General features: G+C 35.4%; 1 protein-coding gene across 2 annotated transcripts in view; it reads right to left on the bottom strand.

Moving 5' to 3' along the window:
• The window catches only part of LOC132850530 (mucin-5AC-like), a 32,402-nt gene extending 15,889 nt beyond the window's left edge, over positions 1-16,513 (bottom strand). Inside the window, exons 1-29 of one of the 2 annotated variants that reach the window (XM_060877174.1) lie at positions 16,391-16,513; positions 16,134-16,178; positions 14,058-14,319; positions 13,816-13,930; positions 12,615-12,705; positions 12,105-12,211; positions 11,636-11,852; positions 11,361-11,489; positions 11,142-11,259; positions 10,394-10,532; positions 8,818-8,928; positions 8,520-8,589; positions 8,277-8,414; positions 7,996-8,160; positions 6,698-6,792; positions 6,481-6,607; positions 6,133-6,388; positions 5,886-5,938; positions 4,420-4,520; positions 4,000-4,151; positions 3,528-3,666; positions 2,248-2,358; positions 1,845-2,024; positions 1,504-1,743; positions 1,250-1,406; positions 1,023-1,151; positions 801-948; positions 654-697; positions 352-537 (exon numbers count right to left, since the gene is read on the bottom strand). In XM_060877174.1, coding sequence (XP_060733157.1) covers positions 352-537; positions 654-697; positions 801-948; positions 1,023-1,151; positions 1,250-1,406; positions 1,504-1,743; positions 1,845-2,024; positions 2,248-2,358; positions 3,528-3,666; positions 4,000-4,151; positions 4,420-4,520; positions 5,886-5,938; positions 6,133-6,388; positions 6,481-6,607; positions 6,698-6,792; positions 7,996-8,160; positions 8,277-8,414; positions 8,520-8,589; positions 8,818-8,928; positions 10,394-10,532; positions 11,142-11,259; positions 11,361-11,489; positions 11,636-11,852; positions 12,105-12,211; positions 12,615-12,705; positions 13,816-13,930; positions 14,058-14,319; positions 16,134-16,178; positions 16,391-16,469 — 3,904 coding nt within the window. In that variant the 5' untranslated portion in view covers positions 16,470-16,513. The remainder of the gene's footprint in view (positions 1-351; positions 538-653; positions 698-800; positions 949-1,022; positions 1,152-1,249; positions 1,407-1,503; positions 1,744-1,844; positions 2,025-2,247; positions 2,359-3,527; positions 3,667-3,999; positions 4,152-4,419; positions 4,521-5,885; positions 5,939-6,132; positions 6,389-6,480; positions 6,608-6,697; positions 6,793-7,995; positions 8,161-8,276; positions 8,415-8,519; positions 8,590-8,817; positions 8,929-10,393; positions 10,533-11,141; positions 11,260-11,360; positions 11,490-11,635; positions 11,853-12,104; positions 12,212-12,614; positions 12,706-13,815; positions 13,931-14,057; positions 14,320-16,133; positions 16,179-16,390) is intronic. The other variant, XM_060877179.1, reaches the window with a different exon arrangement.
• Positions 16,514-16,961: the final 448 nt, after the last annotated feature.

Here is a 16,961-nt window from a genome sequence, read left to right as displayed (position 1 = left end):
TTGCTTCTGTGATTAACACTTAAAGAAAATGATGAATTCACAGTCTCATATGAGTCATGTATAAAATTGACATGAATGAATGAAAATTGAAATATTTCCACTTACTGAGAATTAAAACAATCTATTTTTAATCATTGTTAACATTATTTAACATACTGTCATTCAGATGAGTCATTGAGTACTCTAATTCAGAATCTCACCTGTTTGATAATTTTGTTTGAATTAAATTTGTAACGAATTGTAAATCATAAGGCAATTACTTAGAACATAAGTATATCACTGAACTACAAGGAAAAATTCTGTATACCATTTAGAGAATTAGGTATTTGACCAGGTTGAACCAGCACTAACCTGTTGTTGAGGAGAAGTCAAAGACAGTTGTCATTGGTGGTAGAGTTGTATAGCAAGGATATAATGTCCTTTCAGTTGTTCCATTCTTTCCACACTTAGCTGTGATGCAGTTGCCAAGTCCATCAGTAGTATTGTAGATTGTGTCATTATAATGATATATTTTTCCATTATATAAGCAGGTACAAGCTGCAGAGATCAAGATAATAGTTATTCATGTCACTCAACCTTCAACCTTTAGGTTCAGTCGCTAAAATTTTTTGCAGTATGCTTAACTGTAAGCTATAATTATATAGTATAATTACCATCATCATCTTTTGTGCAGCTGATTTCTGATGAACTGCAATAGCTATAAAAAAAAAAAAAAAAAAAAACCAATATATTTAATTCATGATTGTTACAAATTTAATAAAAAAATAATAATTTAATTGCCTTTATGAAGAAAAACTTGCCATTTGTGACAGTTTTCTGTACTTGGGACCTCATATCCATTTCTGTAATGTTTTCCTTTCTGATAGCAGCCACAGCTTTCCTTCTTAACACATTTCATCATGTCCTCATCAAAGTATGGCTGAGCAACAGGACATTTTGGATAACAGCCTAACAAGAAGGAGGTAACTTTGTTAAAGTTAACTTTAACACTCAAATATTTAATCTGAAAATGATTTGTATACCTTCCAGTGGTGGTATCTGACTGGAACACTTTCCTTCAGGGTTCCTGCAAGTCTTCATGCAGGGCGCTCCACAAGGTTTGTAATGCCACTCACACTCATCAGGTGGGTTGTAGTAATCACAGAACAGTGCTGTAAGAGCATAAATTTAAAAACCAAGACTTTAGCAATTCGTTTCTGTAATGATCCGTTTCTTGATTTGCTTGACCTCAAAATCGAGAGTAACTCACGGCAGATTTTTGGTGTCCTCCAAGCAACACACACTCTAGCCTCATTACAGGCTTCAGCGTAAGCTGCTACAGCAGTACAGAAACACTCACAGTCTCCTCCAGTATCACAAGCACATGCATCCCTTACACATGCAGAATAATATGGTTCAGGGTCAACCTTCACAGGAAAAAGACACATAGTTAACTTTGGTCGTACTGTCTGAAAATCGATACGTAGCAATGCAATGGTACTAACAGTCGCAGTCCAAACTTACATGCATGTGACAGGACACAAACATTTCATTCATGATGATGCTGCACTGTTTCTGTGCCCAGGCCTGTCGATAGGGGTTAAAAGTACATGGGTTTTTGATCTGAATAGCATCAGGGCAGCTGGAGGACTCCTTCCAGCTGTTTCCAAAATCCAGGGCGTTGTTGACCACACCTTGGTTTCTCAAAGTAAAGTCATTGTTTGTGTTGCCATCATAATTTCCACAGAGACCACAGACCTCACCCTGTTATGAGAAATCCATATAGTTGTATTGATAGCTACATTCTGTTCTTTTAAATTAATAATGATTAAATAATTCAATCATCTTTTCAAAAGTACACTTACTTTGAAATTAGGACTAAGCTTGATGAACATACTTGTCTTCTGGTCCCACATCAGAATTAGCCCATTACTAGCTTCAATGACCATGTAAATGCCCATAACGCTGATCTGGTAGGGAATTTCATCTCCTGCATCTCTCTGGATAACTTCATAGCTTCCGTCTGTTAGTAAGAGCTCATTCACCTGGAAAAGAAAATAGTTTGTAGTATACTATCTGCATGCTGTTGATTCGTCAGCTCTATTATGGGGTAGAACAGGGTTTTTGTAATGCAAGATGGTTAATGTGGTGGTTAATGTAAAAAATAAAAGTTCTCGAAGAATACAACTGAAAAATTGTTGATTGTGTTGTAAGATGCCATAAATCAAAAGAAGCATAATATCAAAGAGAGGTGAGTGAATCCCTCACCCCCAGAAAGAGTTTGATGGCTTTAGAGCAGGTGGCACCGGTTGTTCCACAGGGGATGTTTTCCGTGAGGACTCTGAATGTGCCACTGGTATTGCTGTGACCACAGTTATCCTAAAGTAATCACAAAAATATCCAAAGGTCATCTTTTATTCAGGATTTTTTTTGGCACACTTTTTGTTTTCATCAATCAGTTTGTGTCCACATTTACAATTCTACTTCAGCTTTGGTTTTTCCATTCGTCGTAAATATTTGGTAGTCCCTTGTTTGAGAAAGTGTAAACACAAGTATTTCATATTTTACCACAGCCTGTAATATATCAACAGGGACATGTAGTCAGTCAGTGAAATCTTGTTCTAACAAATGAGCATGGTCTTAAAGACTACACTGTGCCACAGACATTCAGCACATTCAATGACGGGCCTAAATAAGCCAATTCTCCATTTTAAAGATTTCTATTATATTACTTTGTAGAGTTATTTACATTACAATAGGTAGTTTAAGTAAATTGAACTATCTATGTGATATTAGTTACTATAATATTAGTTTGTGTTGTTTTTATTTACAATCTACAATTATTTCCAAAAAGCTAGTCACAATCTACTAATCAGACAGAAGGTGATGGAAGTCAAATCTGACTCAGTATTGACACAGAGAACAGATAATTGTATATTACACTGAAAGGGGAGGGTAAATTCTTACTAGCTGAAATTCAATCTTTATTGTAAAAATTATCCATTTTCATGAATCAGTTTAGTTTTCCTTATACCACAAGACTGAATCAGATGTTGTGCATAAATATTCATACATAACAGCACGACTCAGGCCGTAGTTGTGGCTAAAATAAAATAAAAGCTAAAAAAATTCACTACTTCTAATATTTTATCATTCTTATCACAACAGCTGACATTAAGGGACTTGTTTACTCGATGTTCCACATAACTAATATCTTATTATAAACATGTTTAAAAGTGTTGCTGTTTAACAAAGTATAACATTCTCATATATTTGGAAGGAGTCTCTAGTGTCAGAAGAGAAAAGATTTCTTTGTAACATGACATGCTGCATTTTTTTGTTTGGTTTATTAACTTACAGAGAGAATGCAGAGAAAGACTGTGGAATAATGAGAGTATTTGGTATAAGAAACTGTGTTGTGTGGTGATGATGTTCTGCTTGGTGTCCAGCCATCTCATAAATCATATAACACAGCATGGTCTATAGACGTGAATCCATTACTTCTCATAACATCAGTTCTTATGATCGCATCAGGAAACTTTACTTACTCTGACAAGAGTGTATTCACAGTCTCCATCGAAAGTGAATCTTTTTCCATCGAATGTGATGTAATGTCCATCGCCGTACACTGCACAGGTCCCATGGCACAAATCTGTGCTGCACTGCCATTTCCTGTCCTTACATGTGCTGTGTTCAAAGAAGACAAGAAGTACCAAAGTTATCTTTTACACTTTGTTTCTTTTTATATTCTTGTGAAAGAAGGGTCATTAAAAACTCTAAAGAATACTGCAGTCTCTGAGCATGTCTATAGCTACGCCCACAGAATCTTCTTCTGTGTCTCTTTCTCTAGGCAGGCAGAAGAGACACGCTGTGACACGAATTTCTTCCTTATGACCGTCTACAGATATTTGCAATATGATAGTGTTTACATCATTTTACAAAAAAAGAAAACAACTACAGTGACAACAGTTTTTGTGTTTGTTTGGTCGGTTAAATTAATTAATGATTAATGATTTTTACCAGGTGTTGCAGTCGATGTTGATGGATTCTCCAGGCTGGTAAGTTTTGCTGTTATGAACACAAGGACAAAGAGCTGCTTCGATGCAGCCACCTTTCCCGTCAGACACAAGTCCCGCAGGACACACACAGCCTGAGACACACTCTGTGCTGATCTGTGGTAGAAAATATTTCTATTGTTATTATTATTATTATTATTATTATTATTATTATTATTATTATTATTATTTATTAATAATAATAATAATAAATAATAATAATAATAATAATAATAATAATAATAATAATAATAATCAGGTAAAATTTCTTGGTAAATAAAGAAGATATTATATTATATTATATTATATTAGATTATATTCTATTAGATTATATAATATTATATTAGATTATATTGATAAATTTAATATATACTGATAAACTCACACAGGTCATGTCTATTGTGCTGCAGCTCTTTTGGCACTCAGAACCTGTGGATCCTGGAGCAGTATCAGAGCAGTTGAAGAACACCATTGGTGAGGAACAAGCTGAAAGGAAATGAGAAGGAAGCTTAAAATATTGAAATCTAGTGTTTTCACAAGTCTGAGAAAAGTAAAGAAGTGTGCGAACTAAAACATGAATAATTGCACTGCACATACAGTTGTATGCAAAACTTTTTCCCAAGAAAAAAATCTGTCACATAATGTTGAGGAATCAGTCACAAAGTTGAAGTTAAAAAGGGGCTGGATATTTCAACAAGATAACGACCCAAAACTGCTCATAATCTACTCGGGCATTTATGCAGAGGAACAAGATCAATGTTCTGGAATGGCCATCCCAGTCCCCAGACCTGAATATCATTGAACATCTGTGAGGTGATTTGAAGCGGGCTGTCCATGCTCTGCAACCATCAAACCTAACTGAACTGGAGATGTTTTGTAAGGAGAAATGGTCCAAAATACATTCATCCAGAATCCAGACACTCATTACAGGCAATAGGAAGCATCTAGAGGCTGTTATTTCTGCTAAAGGAGGCTCTACTAAATATTGATGATTTTTCTGTTGGGGTGCCCAAATTTATGCACCTGTCTATTTTTGTTTTGATGAATATTGCACATTTTCTGTTAATCCAATAAACCTCATTTCACTACTGAAATATTACTGACAAACACCCAAATATTTATAAATGAAAATCATGGAAATTATCAGGGGTTCCTAAAATTTTGCATACCACTGTATAACGACATGCTGAAAAACTGTTCCAAACACAATACGAGTGAATCACATAAAACAGACTCTAAACTCTCTCTTTCTCTAAAATACAATATTCTCAACCTAGATGAGAAATATGCTTAAGTAGAGAAATGTTTGTGAGAAAGCATACACCAAACTGTCCAGGGTGTTCGACGAAGCATTTTTAATTGTTTAATTTGTTTTGAAATTAAACTGTGAAAAAGGAACTTGTGTGTGTTAAAGATTTAACTAGCAGTGTTCGTGTGAAACAACCTTTCATATCTCTGTTTAAATGCTGTGTGAATGTATGGTGAATATATAATAATAATAATAATAATAATAATAATAATAATAATAATAATTATAATAATAACAACAATCATAACAATCATAATTTGTTTGTCTAAATTCAGTCCATGCTTTTTGGTCGTATTCATTTATACATAATTTTATTTGTTCCTGGTGTGAATTTTTTCAGTATTTTGCACCAAACTGCATATCTGTTGCATCAAACATAGCAAAATGTGCTTAGATTTTCTTAAAAACATTCTTAAACGCATTAATGAATCTCTCAAAGAGGCATATACTGTATATGATGGATAGATCAGAATTATTCTAAAACATGTTTAAATCATCAAGCTGAAATGTTTCTTTAAGATTTAAGTAATAGCAGCACTTACATGGCGCTCTGGTGGAAGATCCGATGCAGCTGAGTTTGCCGTTCTTACAGGTGCTGAAACAGATGTTTGTTACATGATAATGATTTAAAATCTCCTGTCTATTGACATTACATTTATGGCATTTGGTATACATCCTTATCCAGATCTATTTACATTTTTATGTAACTGTATTTCTATGTAGACCAACACCTTAACCACTAGGCTACTACATTCCCCATTCAGACATGAAACGCATTAAAAAACGTACCACATGCCACCGTCCTTGCTGATGACTTCTCCCGGAGGAATCACAGACCCTTTGTCGTAGCAGGAACATTTATCCAGCTCAACACACTTGACGTTCTCTTCAAGATACATTCCTTCAGCACAAACGCACCCATCCACCGGGTCAAAGGTCACAGCACAGGTGAAATCCGGATCGCTGTGACAGCGACATGACTGCATGCTACTGCGTACGTCGTAGGTATAGACCATGGTGTTCGGGCAGCTGGTGGCATATTTCACTGTGAACAAATCACAACAGCATGTTTCTAGAATTATGACACATTATTATCTAAAGATGGATAATATTTAATAATTGGTGATTTCTACTCACTGCACACTTCACTCCTCCAGCCAGTTAGAAGGATTCCTTTAGCGGCACAGGCGTGAACATAAGACGAGAGCGCCGCACACATGCAGTTCTCACTGTTCTCACAGTTGCAGGTGTCATACATGCAATTCTTTTAGGACAAAAAAAACACAGTTATAGTTCAAATATTATAGTATTATATATGTTGTGCTTAAATAGCCACTGAAGTACTGTATTGTACCTTTTGGTAGATATCTGGGCTGATCTCAGAGTGACACGGTGCAAAAACACCATTAGGGTCTGTCAGCAGAGAGCACCACTTCTGAGCATACTTTTCTGGGAGAAACAACATGAGAATAAATATGTATTACAAATCAAAAGCTATGACAAAGCTATTTTTCAATCGATTATTTAAGATACAACAAATTTAATCAGACTAAGTGCTAGTAGGAAAGTAGTAGATAGTAAAACCTTTTTCAATGCCAGCTACTGATTATTAATGAATAATGACTTGTTTGTGTTTATTTCGAGTTCTGTTTCAATAAAAGTCAGTTTCATTATAAAGGGCACTAACAGAACTTAGCTGAGTCAGTCATGGCCTAATGAGTCTGACTCGTAACCCGAAGGTTGTGGATACGAGTCATGGGCCGGCCACGACTGAAGTGCCCTTGAGCAAGGCACCGAATCCCCCCAACTGCTTCCCGGGCACCGCAGAATAAATGGCTGCCCACTGCTCCGGGTGTGTGTTCACGGTGTGTGTGTGTTCACTGCTGTGTGTGTGCACATTGGATGGGTTAAATGCAGAGAACGAATTCTGAGTATGGGTCACCATACTTAGCCGTACAGTATGTCACGTCACTTTCACTTTCACTGAGTGAAATTCAATAGATTTAATGTGTGTTTAAAAAGTAGAAATAAAAATAAAGAAAGTAAAGTTTTTTCATGACAGCATAATTGAGCTCACTTATAATCAGTCCCTGCAGGATGTCAGGATTTTGTGATCAGAAATGAAAACAAAATCAAGCAAACTTAAAATTGTGCAGATTTTCTGCTGATTTTTGAATCATGTTACATCACAAAATACGTCGAGCCAAAACACTCTTACATTCTTGTGTGAACATGAGTACAGCTCTCAGAGAATGTCCTTTTATGTATATAAAATTATACTGTATATAGATATATTATATAATCTGCTGATTTGCTAATTTGGCTTCAACAATACGTATTCAACAATATTTATTTTAAGAATGACTTCACACATTAGTCTATAGACTAATAGACTATAGACTACAGAATATAGACTTCATATTAAGAACAACTTCACACTATTAATCTATTTGCCTGCTATTGGGTTGAACACACTTTAAGCAAACCTTGTTTAATCTCATGAAGGGAGTGCTTTTATAGGTGTGACTGATCACTCAATACACACATACACACACCAGCACTAAACACTTCACTGTCTGAATGAGAAAGAACTGCTCTTTCTTCAGTTGGTGAATAATTAAAGTTAGTGTGATGTTGGAAATGAAGAAGTACCGTTTTCCACACTGAGACTGCAGGGGTTCTCAAAAGTGTTCTTCACTTCAGGACAGTTAGCTCTAGTCCCCCAGCTGTTAGCAAAACCAATACCAGTTCCTTCACGGGATCCGCTCATGGTCGTAAAATCATCACTTTGGATGTCATTAAAGTTTCCACACAGACCTGACAATGAGAACTCAGAGAATCACTTCTCTATACACATCATAGTTCAACATTAATATTCACATCAATGCACAGTTTACACAGCACAGTTAGATACACATTGATTGTTTACACACCCAGTACGTTTTGCTTGTAAGTCACGTCCAGGGTTATGTAAACCTGCATGATGGGTACAAGCTGAATCTCCATCTGAAGCCCAAAAGACGTCTGGACGATGATATAAAATGTGGTGGGGCGGAAAATATTCACACCAGCTGCAATAAATAAAATGTAGACAGGATTTATCATTGAACATCTGGTTAACATAACATGACACTCATCCGTCTTCTCTTCGTCAATTATGTCTCTTATTTACTTACCTGTAGAGAGAGGAAGCTGAGAATAGATTCGGTTAAGAAAGACCTTTCCATCAGACTGGATGTTAAACACCTGAAGGTGAAAATACACAATAAACATTAACATATGTTTGTTCATCTTTTGTATGTCCATTAGTTAAAGCAGCTGGTCTACAGGTCCGGCCCAATCTGAGCAAAATGGACTGTCGCCTTACAGTACATTAGACTCGATGCAGTTGGCTGGATTTTGGTAGTATTTGGGGCTCTAATCACAGCATGCTACTACTCACAAATGTTTCCATTCGATGAAAATGTTACTCACGGTGCTTCCAGCCGACAGAGCCAGGGTCACGGACTTCAGACATGTTTCAGTGGTCGTCAAACCACAACGAACCAGATCTCCTACAACCACAAAGTCAGCACCGCTGGTTTGCTGAGAAAAAAACACAATAATAAGGATGATGTAACTGATTTATTTATTTATTTTATTTTAAAATGCTTGATTTTGGTTGATTTAATAATAATAATAATAATAATAATAATAATAATAATAATAATAATAATAATAATAATAATAATAATAAACGATAAAGGGCCAAATTCCAGTGGCCTTCCAGGAATTTATACTCACAATGTCTCACCTTTACCATGAAAGTGGAAGAATTGCAGATAGTATAAGCTCAAGCATTAAGGATAAATTCAGACAAGTTTTTGTTAGGGATTAGTCATTAAGTGGAAGTCATGTTCAACTTCGAGGATGTTATGGTTGATTTAGAACTCCGGCATGCTGGGTTTTGGTACATCGACAGTACAAGTCACCGACAGGATTGTTAAAGCAAAGAAAAGATATGACAGAGATATGAATGGATTTGTGTAGATATGTTACTTTTAAAACACAAGATGAACATGTACCTCAATAAGGAAGAAACAGAAAAAGCTAGTGTTCCATGTGGATATGAACATTGGAAATGGATATGGATGAGGGAACTAAGGATGTGTTCACAACAAGAGATTAAAGAAATAGCTTGTGGTGTGAATGGTCTTTTAAGGATGTTGAAAAAGACAAGGAAACTGTATCTGAATGACAATAAAGCACAAAACAAGAAAATAAATTCTGGATAGTAAAGATGGTATTGAAATAACAGAGCAAGGTCAGCTCCAAACAGTTAAGCAGAAAATAGTAATAAAGACTAGCACATGGTGCATGGTGCACTTTCCTATACTACAGGAAAGTGAGTATAATTATTTTATACACCAATAAAAACAGCCTCCCATGACAGCTAGGGACATTAAGAGCAAGTTATGTATCTTGAGGTAAAACTATTCTGGACATGTTATGGGAGAATTAAAAAAACAGTCTTTAACATACTGGACAAGTTAAAAGAAGGTGAAAATGAATGTGCAGTGGTTGAAGAAAGTAATACATATTAAAGACAGAATGGATGAGAAAAAGTAAAACCAGTTAAAAAGAAAGAAAAGAAATGGGCTTTGTGAGAGGGGCATTATTGTGAGAGGGGGTTGTTTACTGTTTTGTCATGTTGTAGTAGATTGGGAGAATGAATCATGGTGAAGATTCCAAGGAGAGAAACTGCCTCTGAATTTATTTACTGTCCCAACTGATAGCTGGTGTGCAAGTGAGATCTGGGGAATGAAATGGCTAAACTGGGATAAAATTTAGTTAAAGGACAAAAGGACATGAAGTGTATAAAGAAATAGTGTTATTGTTAACTTACATTAAATACAGTATGTAGTTTTGCAATAATGAAAGTCAAAATCTTATGGTTTTGCATAAATCATTAAATCTCCGAAAGAAATTTCAACCAGGAAAGTTGATTTGATTTTGAAGGCTTTTGTTAGATTGACGAAAGAATTAAACCCAAATAAGAAAATACAATTACCTCAGCAAGAATGTATGTACAGTCACCGTGGAAGTCGTATGTTTTTCCGTCAAATGTTGTGATGTGGGATCCACCTTCTACAGAGCACGTAGCGGGGCAGTCTTTTTCTGTGCAGCTCCACTGGTTAGAGGTACAGGTGCTAAAGACAGAGAAAGGTAATCAAGTTCAGGCACAACCCTCATACACACAAGCTCCCGTGGACGCACGTTTGCTGGGTTCAGGAATAGATTATAGCGTTTGTATTGTATAATTTTTAAATCCACTAATTCAGTTTTACGTGTGTTGATTATACTGGCACTAATGATATTGATAATGATACTAATACCCTTAAGCCCATCCTATAACGTGCAAACTTTTCTTTTATTTATTACTTTGAGCTCAAAATGACTTTAACATCATTTAAGTAATAGAAATTGGGATTTTTAAGAAATTTTTAAGACTAACACTTCGTTCTTTTAAGACGGGATTTTTAAGACTAACACTTCTTTTGTTTCGTCAAAGACACACAAAGCCAGCTAACCACATCTTAACACACTCAGAGGAAAGTGCTATCTGCCCTGTGTTATTTTCCACATACTGAGCTCACTGACTGTGCCACTCTCCAAGCTGAAGAACATGAGCATTTGTGCTCACTTATTGACAATCATCTGGATTTTAACTCATAATATTTGGATGATACCATAGTTTTCTGTAAAACCACATACAATTTCAGAAGATTCTACAATCATATGCACTGAGTCTTTCTCACCATTCTTTACAGTTGCTGGTGATGTTCTGACCGGTGTGATAGATTTTGCCGTTGTGAAGGCAAGAACACTGATCTTGTGTGATGCATCCTCGACCCGTCAGATCATCCAGGACCAAACCTGCAACACGTTTGTTCATCAGTTTATTCTAAAGACTTGTTTTTATGATGAAAGACTTAAAGACCCTTTACGTATGATATGAAAATAACGCAGTTAGATACCTGGAAGGCAGAAACAGCCATCGATGCAATGTTCCTCACACAGCTGTCCTCGGTCTGGATTTGAGCAGGTGTTAATGCACGGGTTCCCACACTCCTGATACGCCATGTTTGGAAAAGGGCATGTTTTGGCTGTAAAACAGAAACTAATAAGATATACTGTACAGTATAGCCATGAAAAGAACTTATATTGAAATTATGTGTCCCATTGTTTCCACTTTCATTTCTACAGCAGTACATCATTTAGGATTATTCTGCATTCGGGCTATTCAACATACGGCAGAACTGCTCTGTCCTCCATGGGCTCGGCTTTCCTCCAGCGTGCACACACTGACGTGAAAATTCAGAGATGGTGCTGCACAGGCAGAAGCTGTTGGAGCTGGCGTTGCACTGGCACATGTCCGACTCGCAGGCTTTGATAAAGTACTCGAGGGAGATGAGGTTTTTACAGTCACTGAAAGCTGGACCTGAGAGGAGCTGCTCACATGCTGATGTCTGTGAAGGAAACCAAATATGTGCTCATGGTCAGACAAAAATTAAAGAAGAAAAAGAAAAAGAAAAGGAAATACAGATAAAGCTCAAAAGACAAAAATAAGATCCCAGAGAACATTAAATAAACAGATAAATAAAATAAAAAGCACAAAAAAAATATAAGTAAATAAAAATATTTATAAAATGCTTAATGGACATTTAATTATATTTTAGCACTATTGTTATTATTATTATTTATATAATTATTTTTATTACAAGTTTTACGCAGGTGTCATCTGATGGAGGTGGTAATTCACTGCAGCTCTCAGTCGGACCATCCATCTTTGCAAACTGGCTGAAGTCTGATGGAGAAATCTCAACCCCTTTTATTATGGAAAAAAAACCAAAAAAAAACAGCACAGTTATCTGACTATACTTACAATCAGCACAACACTTTAATCCAAAATTCAACATTGATGAGTTTTTACATGTGTGTGTGGGTGTGTGTGTGTGTGTGTTTGTGTGTGTGTTTTACCTTGCATAATGCTTCACATTTACACCTGACACTTTATGGTTATAGTACAGGTAATATTTTTACATTATAACCTTTAATCACTGGCGATCATTAACATTAAGGTATTAGAAGATATTGATAATGTTTTATACATTACTGACCTTTGTGTCCTAAGTGTCATATAATGTTCACACATTCTATAATTATATGCTTCTTGTCATCCAAAAGTCAAGGTCATAAATAATGACTCATAATCAAACCATAAAACCAACCATTTTGGATGAACTCGTTGTAAAGCTGGATGCCATTAAAGTCACCACAAAGTCCACAAGTCTGATTTTTGTACTTATTGTCCAATTCCACCTGTAGACCAGAGTAAACCAAGCAGAAATTTTAATTTTTGAATAAATATTAATCCGATTCTTATTCCAAACATGTGATGAATCAAATTCAGCTGCAGGAATGCAAGTCCTACCAACTAGTCCTTATTTAAATGTCATGCATATAACATATATAATGCATATATCATTCAACACGGATTAGGAAAGATGGTAAATTTGGGGTTGGGGTGGGGGTGATTTCACTGAAGGTGAGATAGCAGTTTGTATATGTGTGTGTGTGTGTGTGTGTGTGTGTGTGTGTGTGTGTGTCCAATGCTGTTGCAGATTTAAAGCAACATCAACATCTATCAAAAATAGATTTAATTAGACCTTCATATATAAATACAGGTGAGTCATTTATTTTTTTTTTTTTTTACAAATAATCAAATCAAAATAAAATTTTTATTTGTCACTTTGTCACATACACAGACATGTACAGTACTGCATGCAGTAAAATGCTCATTACGAATATACGTGTTATAAAAATAGGGTCACATAGAAATAATAAAAAATCTAAAGGTAAAATAAAATAGAATAATAAAAAAGTAAACTAGAATTAGCTGTACAATAAGATGGGTTTATCTGTAGAAGGAAAAATAAATCAGATCCTGTTTTGATCTAATTCAGATGAAATGAAGGCAAAATAAGGAAAATGTGGTGGATGTGTTTATATTTAAGTGCTCAGATCAATGCTTTGTTCTGCTCTTGTAAGCAAATGCACAAGTTACTCACTTAAAGGATTAATGACCTGATTATGATCCATATCTGCATGTCTGATTCACACATGACTCTAAAACCCATTTTAGTGTACTATACTAAACTTATTATACTATACTAAACTGTGTAACTGTACTATACTATACTTAACTATACAAAACTGTACTGTAATATAAGAAACTGCGTTTTACTAAACTGTATTATACTATACATACATACATACACACACACACACACACACACACACATATATATATATATATATATATATATATATATATATATATATATATATATATATATATATATATATATATATATATATATACAGACATATGAGATATGAGCTTAAAGACTATATTTTATATACACTCACCATGAAAGCATCATTTCCATTCCACATGGCCACCAGTCCCATCTTGGCGGTGACTTTGATGTAGGTTGGGTTTTTCTCAATAAGGACACCAGAGTGGCTGTAAGGCAGAGTTACCCTGAGGGGGGGAAAAAATCACAATTTAGCACTATTTCATCCCAACAATGCCAATTTTATAACATCACAACAGTAGAATTTCTTTTAAATCACAGATTATTTTTTTTTCAGGGTTAAAGGTCACTCACTTGAGTCCATCCACACTAAGGGAGCCATTGGAAAGTTCCACCATTGTGCCTTCCAGCTTCATAGTGATTTTGCTGATCTGGGGTTCGCCATTGACGACCTGCCGCCTCAGCTGAACATTGAAGTCCTCGTAGCTGCTTGAGCATTGAGACGTCAGGATGTAGTTACACGTAGACCGAAGCTGGAAGAAGTCTCCATCGTAGGTTTTGAAGTTGAAATTACCCCAAGTGCTGCAGACTCTTTCATTGTGAGCCGGACTCAGTCCTGTTGTTTAGATGGACAAGAGGCGTAATTAAAAAAATGACCTCTGTAATAGTTGGCCTATGTAAAATATAACCGTAAAATGTCAAATTCCTGTGCACTTGACATTTGATAAATAAATTCTGATCTTGATGTATTTAGGAACTTAAGAAAGAATACTAATCCAATCAGATGTAAATGTACACCTGATACTACACTAAATGTACACTAAATGTACTAAATGTACACCTGATACTACACAATTAGTGTACTGGTTATCTGGAAGTTTCCTTTGAAATGAATGCTATACAAATTACAAAAGCACAAATCTAATTATCAAACAATCAATGCCTGACAGACAAAATCTATTACATTTCTTCAGATTTATTATAAGTTCATTCATTCATTCATTCATCTTCTACCGCTTATCCGAACTACCTCGGGTCACGGGGAGCCTGTGCCTATCTCAGGCGTCATCGGGCATCAAGGCAGGATACACCCTGGAGTGCCAACCCATCGCAGGGCACACACACACACACACACTCTCATTCACTCACGCACTCACACACTAGGGACAATTTTCCAGAGATGCCAATCAACCTACCATGCATGTCTTTGGACCGGGGGAGGAAACCGGAGTACCCGGAGGAAACCCCCGAGGCACGGGGAGAACATGCAAACTCCACACACACAAGGTGGAAGCGGGAATCAAACCCCGACCCTGGAGGTGTGAGGCGAACATGCTAACCACTAAGCCACCGTGCCCCCCTTATTATAAGTTCTAGTTTAGTAATTCATCTAATGTTATTTATGTCACAGCAACATAATAAAATAATATTTATTTAAGCTCGGAATTACCTGATCAAATGTTAAATGTTAAAAATTAACATATAATTAAATAATAATAATAATAATAATAATAATAATAATAATAATAATAATAATAATAAAGATTAGATCAACCAAATATAACCAAATAATAATAAAACTTCAGCATGCATCACAGCATCATGCATAACAGAATCATTCTACAGGCAGATCATTTTTAATTGTATTTCTGGAAAGATGCCAAATTATTTGTCTATAGAATAAAGTCTAGCTTGAAATGAGCTAAGAATATCAAGAAATAAGTTTAATAATTTGTTTTAATGGTATAATAAGAAATACTATATAAAGTAAACTATATTCAATATATTTTTACTTGACGTAATTATTTTGCAGTGTTTTTGACAGTGGCATTGAGTTTCTGTTATTATTGCATGTATTCTGTTCCTATAGTCTTTACTATATTATACTATACTATTACTATAGTCTCATTCTCTGCCATTGTCCATACATGGTCAATAATTCCTGTTCTTGTTAACCTGATGCTATGGTACTTAATTAATATCAGCTCATTTTCATTACTACTATGTTTGTGTACTATGTCTGTTAAACATCCTGGGCTTTTTGTTCATATGTGGTTCAATTGTTTGTGCAAAAATGCCTCTATTTTCTATCCTAGTAAAGAAACTGTAGTGTATCTTTAATCCTTTAAGTACAAAAGTACAGATAAGGAACAATGGTTTTCACTAGAAATCACAGGTGTCTTAACTTCATGTTGGGGAAAACATTACCTACTGTACCTTCCTGGGTTGCAACAAAACCTTTATTTTCAGTTCATTTTAAAAGGAGAACTTCATTCATCACTACTCGAGGGTATACCTGTTTCACCAATTCATATCTTTTTAAGCAATATCTATAGCTGACTTTTCATTTCATTTCTCTGCACATGCATTTGATGTTTAATCATTTATAAGATTCTATCATCTATCAGTGGATGTTGATGTGTCACTCACCAGAGATGGTCCTGGTCATTGGTGAAATGTTGACTGGTCCGTTTGCTGGTGAAGACAACAGAGAGTCAGTGTTATAATTATGCACTCAGGTATATATTATATATAATAATCCTTTTAAAGTTTTTATGAATTATATTCTGCTTCAGATCTTTGGCTATAGAAGCAGAAGTCCTGCAGATGTTCCACTGTTAAATACAGTAGAATGCTTTGATCCCAGACATAATCAATATAGATGGAGAATAAAAATCTTTTTGTACCTGATTGAGAGGAACTTATTCCAATAACGAATATGATCCAGCTGAGAGTCCATTTTGGATGGTCTTTGTACTTCCCCATGGCTGATCTGTGGATACCCTGAAGGCCCACAGATGTTTATGAGAGAAGCTTTTACCTTACCATTAGCTTTTATACCACCTGCTATTGTGTGACTCCCAAGGAGGGGCCAAGGCTTGGCCCTTTATCAAAATTATACTGGCCACCCAGCTCCTTACTTAATCACAGCCTTGTGATTTATGGATGCTTTTTCCACCAAAAATAAGAAGAATCCATGCTTTAATTATAATATCACCTTTCCAAAACATGCATGTTTGTTTTTAAACAATGGCATAAAAGTTACATTATTTTTTTTTTTTTTGATAAAATCGTCTCTGACATCATCAACAACATTTTACTTTTCTAATATTCCTCTAAAAAGTAACTGATGAAATATTCACTTTCATGTATTCATTGGTTTCCATGACAATTTTTTAACTTATTTGATGAAATTTTCTTGACTCATATGCCACACATTCATGCCTCTGCAGGCGTGGACCAGTGTACCAAAGATTA

This window comes from Tachysurus vachellii, chromosome 1, assembly GCF_030014155.1.
Source record: "Tachysurus vachellii isolate PV-2020 chromosome 1, HZAU_Pvac_v1, whole genome shotgun sequence".
Lineage (NCBI taxonomy): Eukaryota > Metazoa > Chordata > Actinopteri > Siluriformes > Bagridae > Tachysurus > Tachysurus vachellii.
The sequence above is the reverse complement of the archived record's forward strand: the minus strand, read 5'-3'. Positions and strand labels throughout refer to the sequence as shown.